We start from the raw sequence: 14,425 nt of genomic DNA, 5'->3' as shown, positions 1-14,425 counted from the left end.
TAATCATCCAAGAACTCTTCTTTGATACGTGCTGGGAGAAAAAGTGTCCCGCCATGTTTGGAGATCAGCTTTGTCCAGGCCTTCTGGAGCTTTAAGGGTATTCCTTTCTTCCTCTCGACCACAGTTGTCACTACTTCCAAATGTGGTTGGAAATCACATTCTGTTACGCAATCAAACTGCGATGCTATCAGTGTGCAGAAAGTTTTCCAGACCTCCTACCTCCTGCTACATGATGCAGGTGCTGGCCTCTTTCGTGAATGTAAATGAGGGCTCTTTTTTTTTGCCTCTAGTGCTTACTCATGTGCATCATGTAGGCTTACTTGGCTTTATGATAAACAGATGGATTACTATTCTTTATTTACACTGTAATATCTTCTGCTGGTTTGATGGCAAGCAGAAAGATACGGGCGAAAAAGGGTCACGGGAAAGTATCTACAGGGCAAAGAATGAGCAGCCTGAGAAACACAAGTCTGCAGCCCTTTATTCTGAAAGCATTCACTCAAGAATACGGCCTCAAGCCGTAGTACTTAATCCTCTGTGTCTTCCATATGATACTCATTTCCATGTGTCTAACTATTGAGGTCCCGCGACCCACATGAGATCACACAACTCCTGAAGTATGCCACTTGTGATCATTTCAACAGTCTTAGTTGCGCTCTCATTTAACACGGCGTCCGCGCTCTGCCAAGGCATATTTGGTGTCGAGCTTGACTATGTCTGCTTCTGCACATCCCTCCAGGGCCCCTTTCATACGTCTGAGTGTTATAGCAGGTCATGGCTGTCTCTTGGGAAGGAAAGAAGATACCGTTGTGCCTGGGTGGCTTTAGGACCGAGGGTGGATGATGGAGATGGATGTGCTGGAACATGTGGGGATGTTTTCCCTCACTTACACCGACAGAAATCATACAATCATCAGCATTTCATATCTCTGTTCATCCATACTCATGTCTGCTCCTCCCATCTCAGAACAAGCCTAACTCTAATTCTAACTTCAACCAAAACTACTTACAAAAAGGCTGTTTAAAAAAAGAAAGAAAAGAGATATCTAACCAAAACTTTCAAGCTTTTACAAAATATCATGACTCTAAACGCTTGAAACCTCAACCTGTTTCTGAAAAAGATGGCTGGGAATGTTTTCATTTCACTCTATTCGCTGTGTGGTTTCCTGAGACACTTACGTTGCTCAGATGAGAGGTTTTTTTGAGAAAGCTGTGACCCATTCTGAACAGGCAGGTGTAACACTGTCTCCCATCATATAGTAATTATAACTGATTCAAATATGATAAATAAAACCTCTTTAATATGTCTTTTATGTGAAAGAAAAAGATTTAGGAATTTACACTTTAAGGCGTTTTTTTATATATATTCATTCAGTTAAGTCATTACATTCATATTACAACTTGATTTAACAATCTGCATAGAATAATACATTTAATAGATGTTTTACACTTTTAAACATCTGAATGAATTTAACCAAAGTTAAATTCATTCATTCTTTAAAAAACTAAACTAAAGACAAAATCATTTAAAACATAAAATATACTTGGTCACTGGCCAGCCACATATAGTCTAAAATCAGTGCTCTGCAGCATCCTGACGTGCTAATGAAAAACAAAGAACATCGGACACGAGCTCCTGGTTTGTGTCACTGCAGCTGCTAGGTTGCAGAGATATTTTTGGTTTGTGAAGAAGAGGTGTAAAAAATGCTGGAGTGTGACCTGCCTGTGGCTGCTGTAAGTGTCTGCATTAAAGGACTTTGTTTACTTCAACGTGTTGCTGAGCATTTCTGTATCGGCCCAGACCAGACAGGAGCAGCTGCCTTCATGCATCAGTTTCAGTAAAGCTGTGTTTCCCAAACTTTTTGGCTCGTGACCTTTTAAAAGGGTCGTTAATGGCTTTGCCTAAATCTTACTTGACATTCAAAGTGCCGAAAAATATATTTGATGGGAATACATCTGACTCTTTTCAGAGGTCATGACCCAGTTACTTAAAAAATAAATGAATAAAAATCTGCAGACGTGAACATCATCTATCTAATCATGATGCTTGTAAAAGCATGATGGCAAATAAGAAGTAAAGAGGCTTTAACCTTACTTAACTGCAGTCCTCACATGGCAGATCACGGTAGATTAAAAATAAAACTTGAGTCATGATTTCAGAGAAGAGATGTTGCTGCTGAGGTATTTAAATGTATTTTAGGGGAACGCTATTAGATTCCATTTTATTGAAGAGAAGCCAGGCAAAGTGAGAAACTCACAGCCAGAGAGATGAGTAGCATGAGTAGCACTGCAGGCCACAGGGGAAATATGTGATATTTTTTTTCATTCAAGCTTGAAAACAGCTTCAATATGTTTTGTCTTTATTTCATTTTCTAAATTGTAACATCTCACTTTTGTTCCAAGACCTATTTAGGCTGGCAGCATAATTTCTGAGGTGATGTAAGGTAGTGTGACCTGAACACGTGGGAGGGCTACTTTCATTTCTGTATAACCTTAAAGTTGACCTAACATTTCCTCATTTTCTGTCAAATGAATAAGATCAGAAATGATTTAGAAATCTGTAAAAAAAATTAAAAAAAATAAAAAAAAGAAGAAGATTTTCTGTTGTTTTTTTTATCAGGCAAATTGTTGCTTCTGTTCAGGAATGCAAGTAAATGACTGTAATTCTCAGATAACATTAATTATATTTTTCATTTTATTTTCATTGCAAATATGAATTTGATTAAAGCGCCTGCACGTGCTGACAGATTTCAGAAAATTAAAAGTTCATTTGGTAATTTTCGAAGGCATGCTCTAATGCATGTGTTAATCACTGTATATATAAGTTATATCTGTTCTAGGCACATGACAATGGAGAACAGTCATATTAAACATGAATTAAGTTCCCAATAATGAGGTCAGTGTATGCAAAGTAATCCCCGTGAGCCAAAAGCTCAGGCACAGACTGCTCCAAACACAGTTTCCGACAGTTTTTTCTAATGACCTCAATGAGAGGGGATAACCTTAACAAAATCGCCTCACCTCTTCTCAAGAGGGGCAGCCAATCACAATAAAGGTGGCTTCGGGGAGCTCGTTTCTAACAGTGGGTGGAGTGAACTCAGTAGAAGGTAAATAAGGCATATTTGAAATGTGAATTTCTACTGCACTCCTGCAGAGTCCAAGAATATGAACAGATTTATAAATGAGTTATTGTCCCGCTTAAACTTCTTTGTTCAATATGAATTTGCATCACCAAATCACCTTGGTTTCTGATATTAAAAATATACTCAGTTCACTGAGTATACTTCAGTCTAGCTCTTAGTCTTCATTAATTCTCTCAGTCAACAGCAGAGCTGCCCAGACCTCATCCAGCAGGAAGCTGCGTGATGATAAAGGTGTATGCCCCTGCAGGTCTGTATGCACAGGCTTCCTCATGCATGTCATACCAAGGCACACATCAAAGTCATCAACGTTTTCATTTTCATTCACAGCTGCTAGTGGCTCATCTTTACTTTTGCCCCACTGCGCCATCAACGGAAATAACCCTTTATAACAATAATGCCTACACAAACACAGAGGAGGTGACGGAGCGTCCTCGGTGGCATGAGTGAGGCCTGCGGTCTTTAACACAGTGAGAAACGCCTGGAGTTGATATTCATCTTGGTGAGGCCCAGATGCTTTAGAGGGGTGGACAGAGCAAAGGCAGCCTTCATGGGGATATCACACAGCAGGTCCGACTCCTCTCCGCACTCCTCCAGCTCGTACGTTGCGTCGTCCAGCATCTCCTTGTGACGGTGGCACACTTGCTCCACTTTGAGCCGATGGATCTCCACCCGCAGACGGATCAGCTGACGGGCCAGTCGGTTGTCCTGAACTTGCATTTCCCTCTGAGGGTAGAGGAGGGATGGAGGGAGCGCGTTTGAGAAGAAAGTGAGTTTCAGTGTTCAGTTTAGCAGAACATATGTGGAAGTTTGGATTTGGATGGTGCCTATCTCCTCATCAAAGGGTAAAAATCATGTGGACTACATGGGTTGCAGCTTATGAGAAAACAGGCACCATATTGTTTCGCAATCTGTGTGTTTAGACTTCTTTCCCTTAAGTTAAGACAAGCAGTCATGCAAGCAAGATCACTGACACCTAAAGAGATGCCTATCTGTTTTAAAGGTGAAGTAGGAGATAGATAGCTATCTGTATTTCTCAAGAATGGATAAGGACTCTGTATTATTTATTTATTTACTTATTCATTAATTAGTTTTAATGATTGGAGATTATCAAGAAGTGCAAATTATTTCTCAGGGCGTGACGCATCTTTAGATAAAAATCAAATCAAATTTCTGGAGGAACTCACCAGCTCTTTTCTAAGATGCTCCAGGGCATCGTCCATAGTGTCAAAGCCACAGATGCTGCCCACAACCAGTTCTGACCTCCTCAAAATTGCCGGCACGGAAACGACTTGCTGTCCTCCTGATTCGGGACCGTCCGCGGAATTTCTTTCCTTCCACGCTCGGCTCTGTACGCGCTCCTGCCACTCGAGGTAGGACGGTCTGCGGGTCTGTAACTTCAGCTTCTCCGTGAGCGCTTTCACGCTGTCCAGATCCTCCGTGTCGCCCTCGGAGGACGAGCCGTCTCCAAGCTCCTTAAAATCCATCGGTGCAGCAGATTGCTGATACACGCTGAGCATTCAGGGAGCAGGCTCGCTTTCTGCGCTGGCAGCTTGGCGATTAGAGCGCAACAGGTCCATGCCTCCTCTCCTTTATAGGGAGAAATAGCGCAGTGACCGCCCATCCCGCACAGGACAGGGAGGCTGGAGAGTTTGCAAGCTTTTGTCAGGCGAGGGAAAAAGATATCCTGAAACCAAAGTCTGAGATTTTATTACTGTGCATTCACAAGTTAAATGACTTAAAACTATTTAAAATAGTTTTACATTTATATTACAGGAGAAACTGCCAAAAGAAGAAACGAATACAGATGTATGCATGTATTTCCTGGACATCAGGTTGATGTGCAGGAATCGCTTTTCTCTTTCTGCTTGCCTTGCTTTGCATTCTGGGGTAGTTTTGATCTAAAAGTGGGTCAATTAACTGCGTGCACTGAAGTACAGATTAAATTTCCATCTGCAGTATGAAAATGGAAATAATCAAGTAAAGTACAACAAACCTGCGCCTGGATGTATGAGAAAAATCTATACATACTTACATACTTACACACAGTCAGGTGAAAAACCAAGTTTTCTGTTCAGCTATGTAAAACAGTAAGTAGCCTACAGGCTTACTGTGCAATTTGCCAACAAATTCCCCTCAAGGTCAGACTGAGTAATGCTCAGAAAAACTGCAAAAACCCAGGAGCTCCATCTCAGACTCTACAGGCCCCAGTTAGCATGTTAAAGGTTAAAGTTCATGACAATAAAATTAGAAAAAGACAGAACACGTTGGCTTCTTTGGAAGGGTTGCCAGGAGAAAGCCTCCTCTCTAAAAATAACATGGCAGCACAGCTTAGGTTGGCAAAGTTGCAAATGAACAGTCCATAAGACTTCTGGAACAACATCCATTTGTTTGTCCATAACGCACAGCACCATGTTTGGAGACACCCAAACATAACTTATCAGCCCAAACCAATTATACCAACTGTGAGCATGGTGGTGGAAGTGTGCTGATTTGGGCACCTAGCAGTCACTGAGTCAACCGTGAGCTCCTCTGTATACCAATGCAGAATGAAATGTGGAGACATCTGTCCAACAGATAAAAATTGGCCAAAAAAAAAAAAAAAAAAAGCAAAAGAATTAATGTGCTGCAATGATCCAGTCAAAGTACAAAACTCAACCTGACTGAAAAGAGCTGAGCATGAATGAATTCCTGCAAACCTCAATGAGCTGAAGCAACGCTGTAAAGACGAGCGGGGCTAAAACTCTTCCACAATGATGTGACACATCGATAAAGTCAAACAGAAAACTGCCAGAGGTACTTCTACAAGCTTCTGAATCATGGAGGTGGAACCCACCATGACTGCATATAAAACTTACTGGATGCATATCTAAACTAGTTATTTTAGGCCTATGTTGGTCACTTTTTTCTTTCATTTTAAAACTTGTTTGTGGTGTGTTTTCTTGCATCAGTGTTCCTGTTTTTATTATTGTGGTTTATGCTGCATGAATTATATTCCCTGGGGCAAAATGTGTGTTTAAATGGATGGATGGGATAGGACAAAGCATCATATTTTCCACTTGGTTCAATAGCCCACACGTGGGTGCGCTGATACACTGTACTCTATTACGTTACGTTTACTCTTTACAATAAGGCTAGATACTTATTTATATATTTTACAGGTGACTTTATTTAATGCAAAACATCTCAAATTGCAAAATATAATGAAACTAGTCAAAGCTGAAAGTTGTAGGTTCAGTACCAGCTACACTTGTTCACACTGTAATGCATCGTAATACCAGCAAAGTGATACTGTGTCAATATTTTGTAGCTGACAGATTTCAATAGTTACACACAGCAAAAGCCAACTTGGCAGATGAGTTGTGATTGACGATTTTTTGTGCTTGAGTATGGCGCCATCTAGTGACAACCTAATATACTACAGGTACTTCACAGTGGCTCTCTTCCCCCCCCCCCCCCCCCCCCCCCCCCCGCAGTGCGCACAAGTTGTGATAAGTGTCACTTCTCACTCACTGTCTCAGGAAACGTAGACTTCCGCCTTTTGTCGCCTAAAGCAGCACATTTTCCACTCCCACGGCAGTTAAGCTTAGCCAGCTGTGTGTGCAGAGGTGTAGCCACATAAGAGGACGACAATGTTCAGGAAAATATGAAGCTTCTTCTATTTATAGACTTCTTATCGCCAATCAAACAGAGCGCGGCTGCAACGCTGCCCAACCAGCTGTGCGTGCAGAGGAGGAAGCCCGCTTTCGTTTTCTTACAAGAGAGGCGAGGACGTGATTGAGGTGCTCGGCCACTTCTGTAGTTTAGAAAGAACAGAAACAAAGTTCTGCAGACGGACTTTGGGTGTTTGAAGGGGAGCTGATGGAGTTTGCTGAGCACATCAAGACGGCCAATGTGGAGGATGTTGTGCTCCGACAGCCGCTGCAACCCCCGAGCAGAGGAACCCTGTGCATCACCGGCCACCACCTGCTCTTCTCGGACAGGGAGGAGAGTGACTCCCGGCAGGTTTTATTGCTCCTTAGGAACATCGATGCCATTGAGAAAAGGTGAGGGAGGATTGAGATCAGAAAGGTGATAAGGAACCAGATCAAAAACGTGTCTTATAAGAAAAGTAACGAGTATCCTGCAAGAACAATGTCGCACTTTTCTCTATCTCAATTATTTTTTAATTGATTAAATTGATGATTAAATATTTGATGGTGGACTTGTGATTCTTAGAACTTATTTATTATGATTATAACTCGCATGATCAAACCAGTAATCACACTAATCAACACGAAACGGTGTGAACTTGCCGGTAATTCCTCTGATCTCTCATTCCTTCCTCAAATCTTTTTTAACCAGTGTGGAAAACCTTACGGGCTATTCCGGCTTCTTCTCTAATGCAAGCCACAGTGAAAGGTTGGACATCCTCTGTGTTGCCATGTCATGCTGTGTGCTGCTCTTGATGCAATTCTGAAGAAGTAACATTTCCCAACAAGATTAATGCAACGTTTTTTCCGTTTGCCACCCTCCACATGCTCAGAGCTGTGTACTGCTTGCAACTAACAGCTTTTTTTCTTCGTAGCTCTCTGAAACCTTTTGTTAGGTATTGCCACCCCCCCCCACACACACACACACACACAACCTACCTGACTCGTTTTGCCCACTTTTTCTGCTGCAAGTCGAGCCTCATGCACCGCCATAGGCAATAAATGGGGCTCTTAGAGGGGGTGCATGTTTTCTTTTGTATAAGAATCATATATTTGTGTGTGTGTGTGTGTGTGTGTGTGTGTGTGTGTAGGATGTCTGGTTCATCTGGAACAATTACGATGAAGTGTAAAGATCTGCGTGTGCTCCAGCTTGACATCCCAGGCATGGAACAGTGTCTCAACATTGCACACTCTATCGAGGTACACAACTAATGCAACCTGAAACACACAGGCACAAGAAAATAACTGTTGGTCTTAGAGTAGCCTGCTATTTTTCTGCATATGTTTTTCACTTCTTTGCATGTATCGGTAATCTCTCTTTAACTTTCTGCAGACACTGTCCTGTCTGGACTGCGTGTCCGCAATGTACCCTTTCTTTTACCGACCTGTTGATCTCAGCCTGCCGGAGCAGTGGGGTCTCTCATCTCCTGAAATGCACTACAGTCAGATGAAGGAACTTGTAAGCAACATATAAAACTCTGTATGCTTGTTTTCTGCTGTAGATAATTTAATACTTGTAGACACAGACATTTTTCAGGTAACATTTTCCAATAATGTCCCTACAACCACATGACAGGAAAATGCCAGGGAAGTGTAGGGGTCGGGATTCAGGATATCCTTCTTGCTTAGCTTTCATTTGTTTTCCCCTTAACTTCAGAATGTGTTGCACACAGCTTGAATTCATGTATAACACACCAACGTCTTCCCGTGGGAATGGCATGTTGCTATGGTGAAGGGTCGCAGCTGAGGGCAGCATTTTTGCATGTGTTTTACAGACACAAAATTCCCAGAACATGTAGGATATCTGTGCTTTTAACCAGACCAGCCTGAGTAGTGTTTTTCACCCATGATAAAGTGGCTGGAATTTGCAAGTCCCAATTATTTCTCTCCCACCGACTCTTTCCATCACGACAGGAGCTGAGCTGTTCTGTCTAGTTATAAACTACGAGCTTCAACCATTCTTACAGAGTTTTTAAGAATACCTTTTACAATTTAGGGAACTTGATGATTAAGTTTCTTTGATAAAATTAAGAAAAGTGAGAAAGTTGTTATAGCGGTAAGGCAAACAGAGCTATAGTGATTTAACTTAGCCTGATACATTATAGGAGAATTCTTCAACAGCAATGATGGTGAAAGAAGCGTGACACCTTACTTTGGCGCAGACCGGTGATTTGATGCACGGTTTCTATGGATTTATGTCATTGTGATGTTTCAAATAAGAGTGCAGGGATGTTTTAGGATAGTTGCTGAGTGGCTTCCAGAAGGACTTTAGTTTAGCTTAGTTTACAAAAACATTAGAAGTAGCTGTAAACAGCTGATCTGGCGCCCTGCAAGGGTAAGAATCAGTGAGCTTCAGAAGCAACATTTCTGAAGCTCACTGATTACTATGCTGTCTTTTTTTGATTTTACCTGTTTTTATAGGCAGGCTCCTCTGGTCACCAACCTCACAGTGCCAAAAAGACTTAAAAAGACTTAAAAAGAGACATGCCCCACGTTAGGTTTTGTGCACATTAAGGAAAGCAGATATTCAGTAGAGGTCTTTGAAAAGGAGCTTTCTTTACTTGGGAGAGAGCCGAGCTACTGTTTACAGTACTTATGCTTAAGTAACCAGCTGGTTAGAGTACATTTTTATTTGTTATATTGAGGAAATGGTACCTATTCATGAGGTTAACCGATTAGAATCAAGTTCCACAATTTGGGTTTTCAGGACTGCACCTAATCAGGTGTGGGTACTACTGAGAAAACATGTCCCTAAAAGAGGCCACACAGGAGTGATCCTGCAGTCTGGACATGAAGAAAGGTTCAGATCTCCCTAAAATCATCCCTGAGTTCATCAACTGGAAAACAGTCTGTCCAGCAGTAGTCATGGTCTTTTATTTTTCTTAATCTCTTACTAAGAAATCAAATAAGCCATAATAGGGCAGTTGTTATTAATTAAAGATCCACTAAGGATTAGCTTGGAGCATAAGCACACGCTTTATGCAAAATAAAAATAATGAGACTTTCCTCACCTATGAACTGGACTACTCCCAGTCCAGCTCAGCTCAAAGTCCCCTGTGACTTTAGCAACCGGGAGGTTAGCATGAATAATAACAGGTTACTTGATACTAAAGCTCACATTTTCCTTTATCGCCTTCTCTCTCACTTTTTTTCAGTATGAGAAGTGGAGACTGAGCACCGTGAACAGAGATTACTCGGTTTGTCCCTCCTACCCTCCGGCAGTCATCGTCCCAAAAAGCATAGACGACGACACACTGAAAAAAGCAGCCAAATTCAGACAGGGAGGACGTTTCCCTGTTCTCTGCTACTACCACAAGAAGAACGGCATGGTGAGGTGATTTAGTGTTCACTTTTAGTGTCACGGTTTGTGGCAGAATGGCTAAAAGCAATATAAAATGTCCAAAAAGTCCAAACATGAACAGAAAACATCCGAGGAAACAAACAATCCAACGACTAACACAGGAGAGACAGGGGGACAATATATAGTCGAAGGAAGTGGGAACGGCTGAGGACAAGACACGGGTGAAGAGAATCAAGACACAGGATAAAATATAACTGACTACCAAAATAAAAGAACTGATTTGCTGAACATGGTGAGCTTGACACAGGAGGATAGACCAGTACTCAGAGGAAAGAGAGTGAAACTAACACTCATAAAACCAGTGAACAGAAGAAAACTGTCAGAAAACTGCAACACTTGAAACCAGGAAGCCATAGAGAAACTCATTCGATAATGATACAAAATACAAGAGAGCCAAAATCAAAGCAATCACACGAAAATAAAAGAATTTAAAGTCCCAAATTTAAAAAAACTGTTATGGTTAAGGCTACACATTTGACTGAACATTGTTAACAGGATGAAAAATGTTGTAGGTCATCATGCGCAGCAGTCAGCCGCTGCTAGGAGCCAATAGGAAGCGCTGCAAGGAAGATGAGCTGCTCCTCCAGGCTGTGATTGAGGGTTCGGACAAAGGCTACATAATTGACACTCGCTCCATGCAGCAGGCTCAACAGGCCAGGATGACAGGTGGAGGGTTTGAGTCTAAATCGTTCTACGACCGCTGGAAGAGATTTCACAGACAGATGGAAAGGTGTGTTTGCTGACTGTCTGATAATACTGATTTGTCAAACTTGCTTCGCTACACACTGCCTCATATGTGTGCAGGGGTAAAGCTCTCCAGGAGAGCCTAATTAAACTGGTGGAGGCTTGTGGTGATGAGTCCAACAACATGGACCGCTGGCTCAGTAAGCTGGAGAATTCAAAGTGGCTGTCGCACGTCCAAAATGCTCTTTCTACTGCCGGCCTGCTGGTGGAGTGTGTGGAGAGGTATGAATAACACCCACACTCTTATGACTTGGAAAACTTTATGGTAATATCTTGTGACTAATTCAATTTTATCTGGAAAGTACCAATTTACAGCAACTCCCATCTCAATGTGCTTTTTATTGTAAAGACTCTATAATATTAGAGAGAAAACCCACCGAGGATCAGCACTTTGTGACAGTGGGGAGGAAGAAATTACTTTTAACAGGAACAGAGCTCGGACATAATCAGGATCAGGGACAGGCAGCTATCTGCCTTGACTGCTCTAACTCTAAGCTTAGTCTTTAAACTTTCCTTTTTGCTAAAGCATATAGTTAGGGCTGGATCAGGTGACCCTGAATCCTCCCTTAGTTATGCTGCAATAAGTGTAAGCTGCTGGGGGATTCCCATGATGCACTGGGCTTTTCTTCTTCACTCACTGTGTTAATAGACCTCTCTGCACTGAATAATACTTGTTATTAATCTCTTTCTCTCTTCCACATTATGTCTTTATCCTGTTTTTCTTCTCTCTCCTCAACCAATCACAGCAGATGGCCCCGCCCCTCCCTCAGCCTGGTTCTGTTGGAGGTTTCTTCCTGTTAAAAGGGAGTTTTTCCTTCCCACTGTCGCCAAAGTGCTTGCTCATACGGGGTCATGTGATTGTTTGGCTTTTCTCTGTATGTATTATTGTAGGGTCTACCTTACAGTACAAAGCGCCTTGAGGTGACTGTTGTTTTGATTTGGCGCTCTATAAGTAAAATTGAATTGAATTGAATGTAGACACAAGGAAGTGAGGGCAAGTCAACAACCACTTGTTTTAAATCTTGAAGAAACAGAAAGAAGGCCATAACTGTCTTCCTTACACACAGGTTTGTTTTTCTTGTACATGTTAATGAGTGTTGTTTCTTCCAGGGATGGCCATTCTGTTCTTGTTCACGGCTCTGAAGGGACAGACTGCTCTTTGCTCATCAGCACTCTGGCTCAGCTCATCATGGATCCATGCTGCCGCACAGTGGAGGGCTTCTTGGGACTGCTGGAGAGAGAGTGGATACAGGCGCGTGCCAGGTTTTAAGTCGGGGAGGATTACAAAGAATTTTAAATGTCTTTTTTTCTTGATTTGCTCCCATAAATGTTGTCGAGAATCCAAAGAAATGCATTGTAACATCGGGGATCTCTGTCTACTTCTGACACGAGTTTCCAAACAAGCGGTGAGCTTTTAAAAATAGAAGCACACCCAGCGACTACAGGACTGAGCCTATCTGTTGCCACAAAATTAGATCCTAAAAGCTGACACGTGTTTGTGTGTTTGCAGGCAGGACACCCGTTCCAGCAGCGATGCGCTCACTCAGCTTACTCCCATGCTCGTCTCCAGCAGGAGTCTCCGGTGTTCCTGCTGCTGCTGGACTGCGTGTGGCAGCTTTGGCGGCAGTTCCCCTTGGCTCTGGGCTTCTCTGAGGCGCTGCTCCTGCGACTGGCGACTGAAGTTTATGCCTCGGATTATGGCACCTTTCTGTGTAACAGTGATCAGGAAAGGTCAGTTTTTTCTACATATTTAAAGATTGCTGCCGAGTGTCTTCATTTCAAACTAAGATTCACACTTTGTTTGCCCTTCAATCAGGTGTGCCTTGGAAGTAAAGGAAAGGACTCACTGCTTGTTCCGGGCTCTGCTAAGGCCCACGGAGAGGGATTACTACTCTAACCCCCTGTATGAACGCACTGAGCTAGCAATCTGGCCCTCAGTTCATCCTCAGTCCCTGCAGCTCTGGAAAGGTGAGCTTTGCCCTGCACTTGTTTTCAGACCTCATCTTTTTTAGCCTTTAATGTAATTGCAGTGTTGCTGTTCTGAGCTTATGTTGTTACCGCTTTAGTTTAGTTTAAGTGTTGGTGCTCACTCTGCCCCGCTGTCTAACCCTCAGGCTATTTTTTGAGGTGGACCCAGCAGGTTCGTCACCTTGAAGAGGCTCAGGAGGAAATCAGGAACATGGTCATTGAGTGGGGGAAGTTAGCACGCAGCTGATGCCTCGTTCGTGTGAATGAGGTGGGATCACATGGTTCCAAGGAGTTAAAACAAAATACCTGATTTTGATTTGACCTGTCGCCTTCAAGGTTGCCCGCTGGGCACTTCTGGACTGTTTTCGCCCTGGCTGAAACTTGTAGATCACTCTGAACCTGGAAGTCCCATTCTTATTGCACACCATGGATTTAAAAACGTCTATGCCAGTATGATCCAGCTTTTATTAAAGATACTTACCTGTGAAGAGGACAGTGTACCAGACCAAACAGCAGACTCCACAGTGTTCCAGTCAGGTGAGGAGTGTGAGTGCGTTGAAAAGGCAAGACGATCTTCATGTTCCTCCCTTAGAATGATATTCAAGTTGTAGGCTCACGATTTTAGATGTGTTCCAACACGCATCACATTCAGAAATGTGCAGGGGGCAGAAGAATTCGATGAGGATTAGACTGACTTGGACAAAACCGTTAGATTTTGGATACATGTCTAAATTCACCTGTTTCACAAAGCTGTGGATACCCATTGTTAGAGATGTTAAGCAGGAAAATGGCACACTGAATTGTAACTAAAATGTTTTTCAAAGAAGGAAAAATCACCAACAGTGAAGCTGTCCAACCACTCAGCTCTGTTTACCGCAGTGGAAAATCTTAGTCTTTTTGAAGACGTGTGAAGACTTGCCTTCAAAACGGCAGTAAAGACGTAACAGTATAGAGTATATGAAGTGTCCCTCCTACCTCAGTCAGACTCAGACCAGTTTAGCAGAACAAACAGAAATGGCTGGCGTCCTCGATGCTTTATATTTAGACAGGATCTTAAAACCGCAGCGGTCCGGAGGTGACACAAACTTGAGAGAAAGATCAGCTAAATTTAAATTAGGTGCTTTTTATTGACAGAGTTGCAGAACTTTGTGATCCTACCTTGTGTGAATTAGAGAAGATGAACCTGATGAATGTTAACAATATGCAATGCCTAATGTGTTTTAATGTACAGTATTTTTTACACTTGCATAAAAGTTTTCTTACAAAAAATGTGGTGCTTGTGTGATTTTAATACACTAGGCTTGTGTTTCGGTCTAGCATTTTCATATATATTTATCCCATATTGTGTTAAATAATGATTGATGTTACTCTGATTTCTCTTTTCTAACCTGTATGCTAAGATAGCCTGACTGCCTTATGACTATAGATTTACATTTACTAGACTGAAGCAGGAGTACCTTTACAGCTCCCCATGCATCACTATGAACAGGCATATTTCACCAACATGTCTAAGTGATTCCT

At 42.3% G+C, this 14,425-nt stretch overlaps 2 protein-coding genes across 5 annotated transcripts; one reads left to right on the top strand and one right to left on the bottom strand.

The window, feature by feature from the left end:
* Nucleotides 1-464: 464 nt before the first annotated feature.
* Nucleotides 465-4,727, bottom strand: fam167b (family with sequence similarity 167 member B). The gene is made up of 2 exons (XM_082516170.1): nt 4,327-4,727; nt 465-3,865 (listed from the first exon to the last, which is right to left on the bottom strand). The coding sequence occupies exons 1-2, from the start codon at nt 4,657-4,659 to the stop codon at nt 3,602-3,604; spliced, it is 597 nt and encodes a 198-aa protein (XP_082372296.1). The 5' UTR covers nt 4,660-4,727; the 3' UTR covers nt 465-3,601.
* Nucleotides 4,728-6,643: 1,916 nt separating this feature from the next.
* Nucleotides 6,644-14,121, top strand: LOC309694987 (myotubularin-related protein 9). Of its 4 annotated transcripts, none has more exons than XM_082515329.1 (11): nt 6,644-7,185; nt 7,484-7,540; nt 7,923-8,031; nt 8,165-8,290; nt 9,987-10,160; nt 10,705-10,922; nt 10,997-11,158; nt 12,047-12,192; nt 12,451-12,667; nt 12,753-12,904; nt 13,051-14,121. In XM_082515329.1, the coding sequence occupies exons 1-11, from the start codon at nt 7,001-7,003 to the stop codon at nt 13,149-13,151; spliced, it is 1,647 nt and encodes a 548-aa protein (XP_082371455.1). In that variant the 5' UTR covers nt 6,644-7,000; the 3' UTR covers nt 13,152-14,121. The 4 variants fall into 4 exon arrangements, with proteins under 4 accessions (XP_082371455.1, XP_082371454.1, XP_082371457.1 ...); XM_082515328.1 differs by having other exon boundaries at nt 6,645-7,185; nt 12,047-12,188; nt 12,447-12,667; nt 13,051-14,119; XM_082515331.1 differs by lacking the exon at nt 7,484-7,540 and having other exon boundaries at nt 6,645-7,185; nt 13,051-14,120.
* The last annotated feature ends 304 nt before the right edge of the window (nt 14,122-14,425 follow it).

This window comes from Aulonocara stuartgranti (genome assembly GCF_965226115.1).
Source record: "Aulonocara stuartgranti genome assembly, chromosome: 19".
Classification (NCBI taxonomy): Eukaryota; Metazoa; Chordata; class Actinopteri; order Cichliformes; family Cichlidae; genus Aulonocara; species Aulonocara stuartgranti.
The sequence above is the reverse complement of the archived record's forward strand: the minus strand, read 5'-3'. Positions and strand labels throughout refer to the sequence as shown.

Excerpts from the sequence above, each read along its gene's own strand:
- fam167b (XM_082516170.1), bottom strand. The coding sequence starts at position 4,659 with ATGCTCAGCGTGTATCAGCAATCTGCTGCACCGATGGATTTTAAGGAG. Across the intron at positions 3,866-4,326 it reads AGCATCTTAGAAAAGAGCTG|AGGGAAATGCAAGTTCAGGA; the intron begins GTGAGTTCCTCC and ends CTCTACCCTCAG.
- LOC309694987 (XM_082515329.1), top strand. The coding sequence starts at position 7,001 with ATGGAGTTTGCTGAGCACATCAAGACGGCCAATGTGGAGGATGTTGTG. Across the intron at positions 10,161-10,704 it reads ACCACAAGAAGAACGGCATG|GTCATCATGCGCAGCAGTCA; the intron begins GTGAGGTGATTT and ends AAAATGTTGTAG. Across the intron at positions 10,923-10,996 it reads TTTCACAGACAGATGGAAAG|GGGTAAAGCTCTCCAGGAGA; the intron begins GTGTGTTTGCTG and ends ATATGTGTGCAG.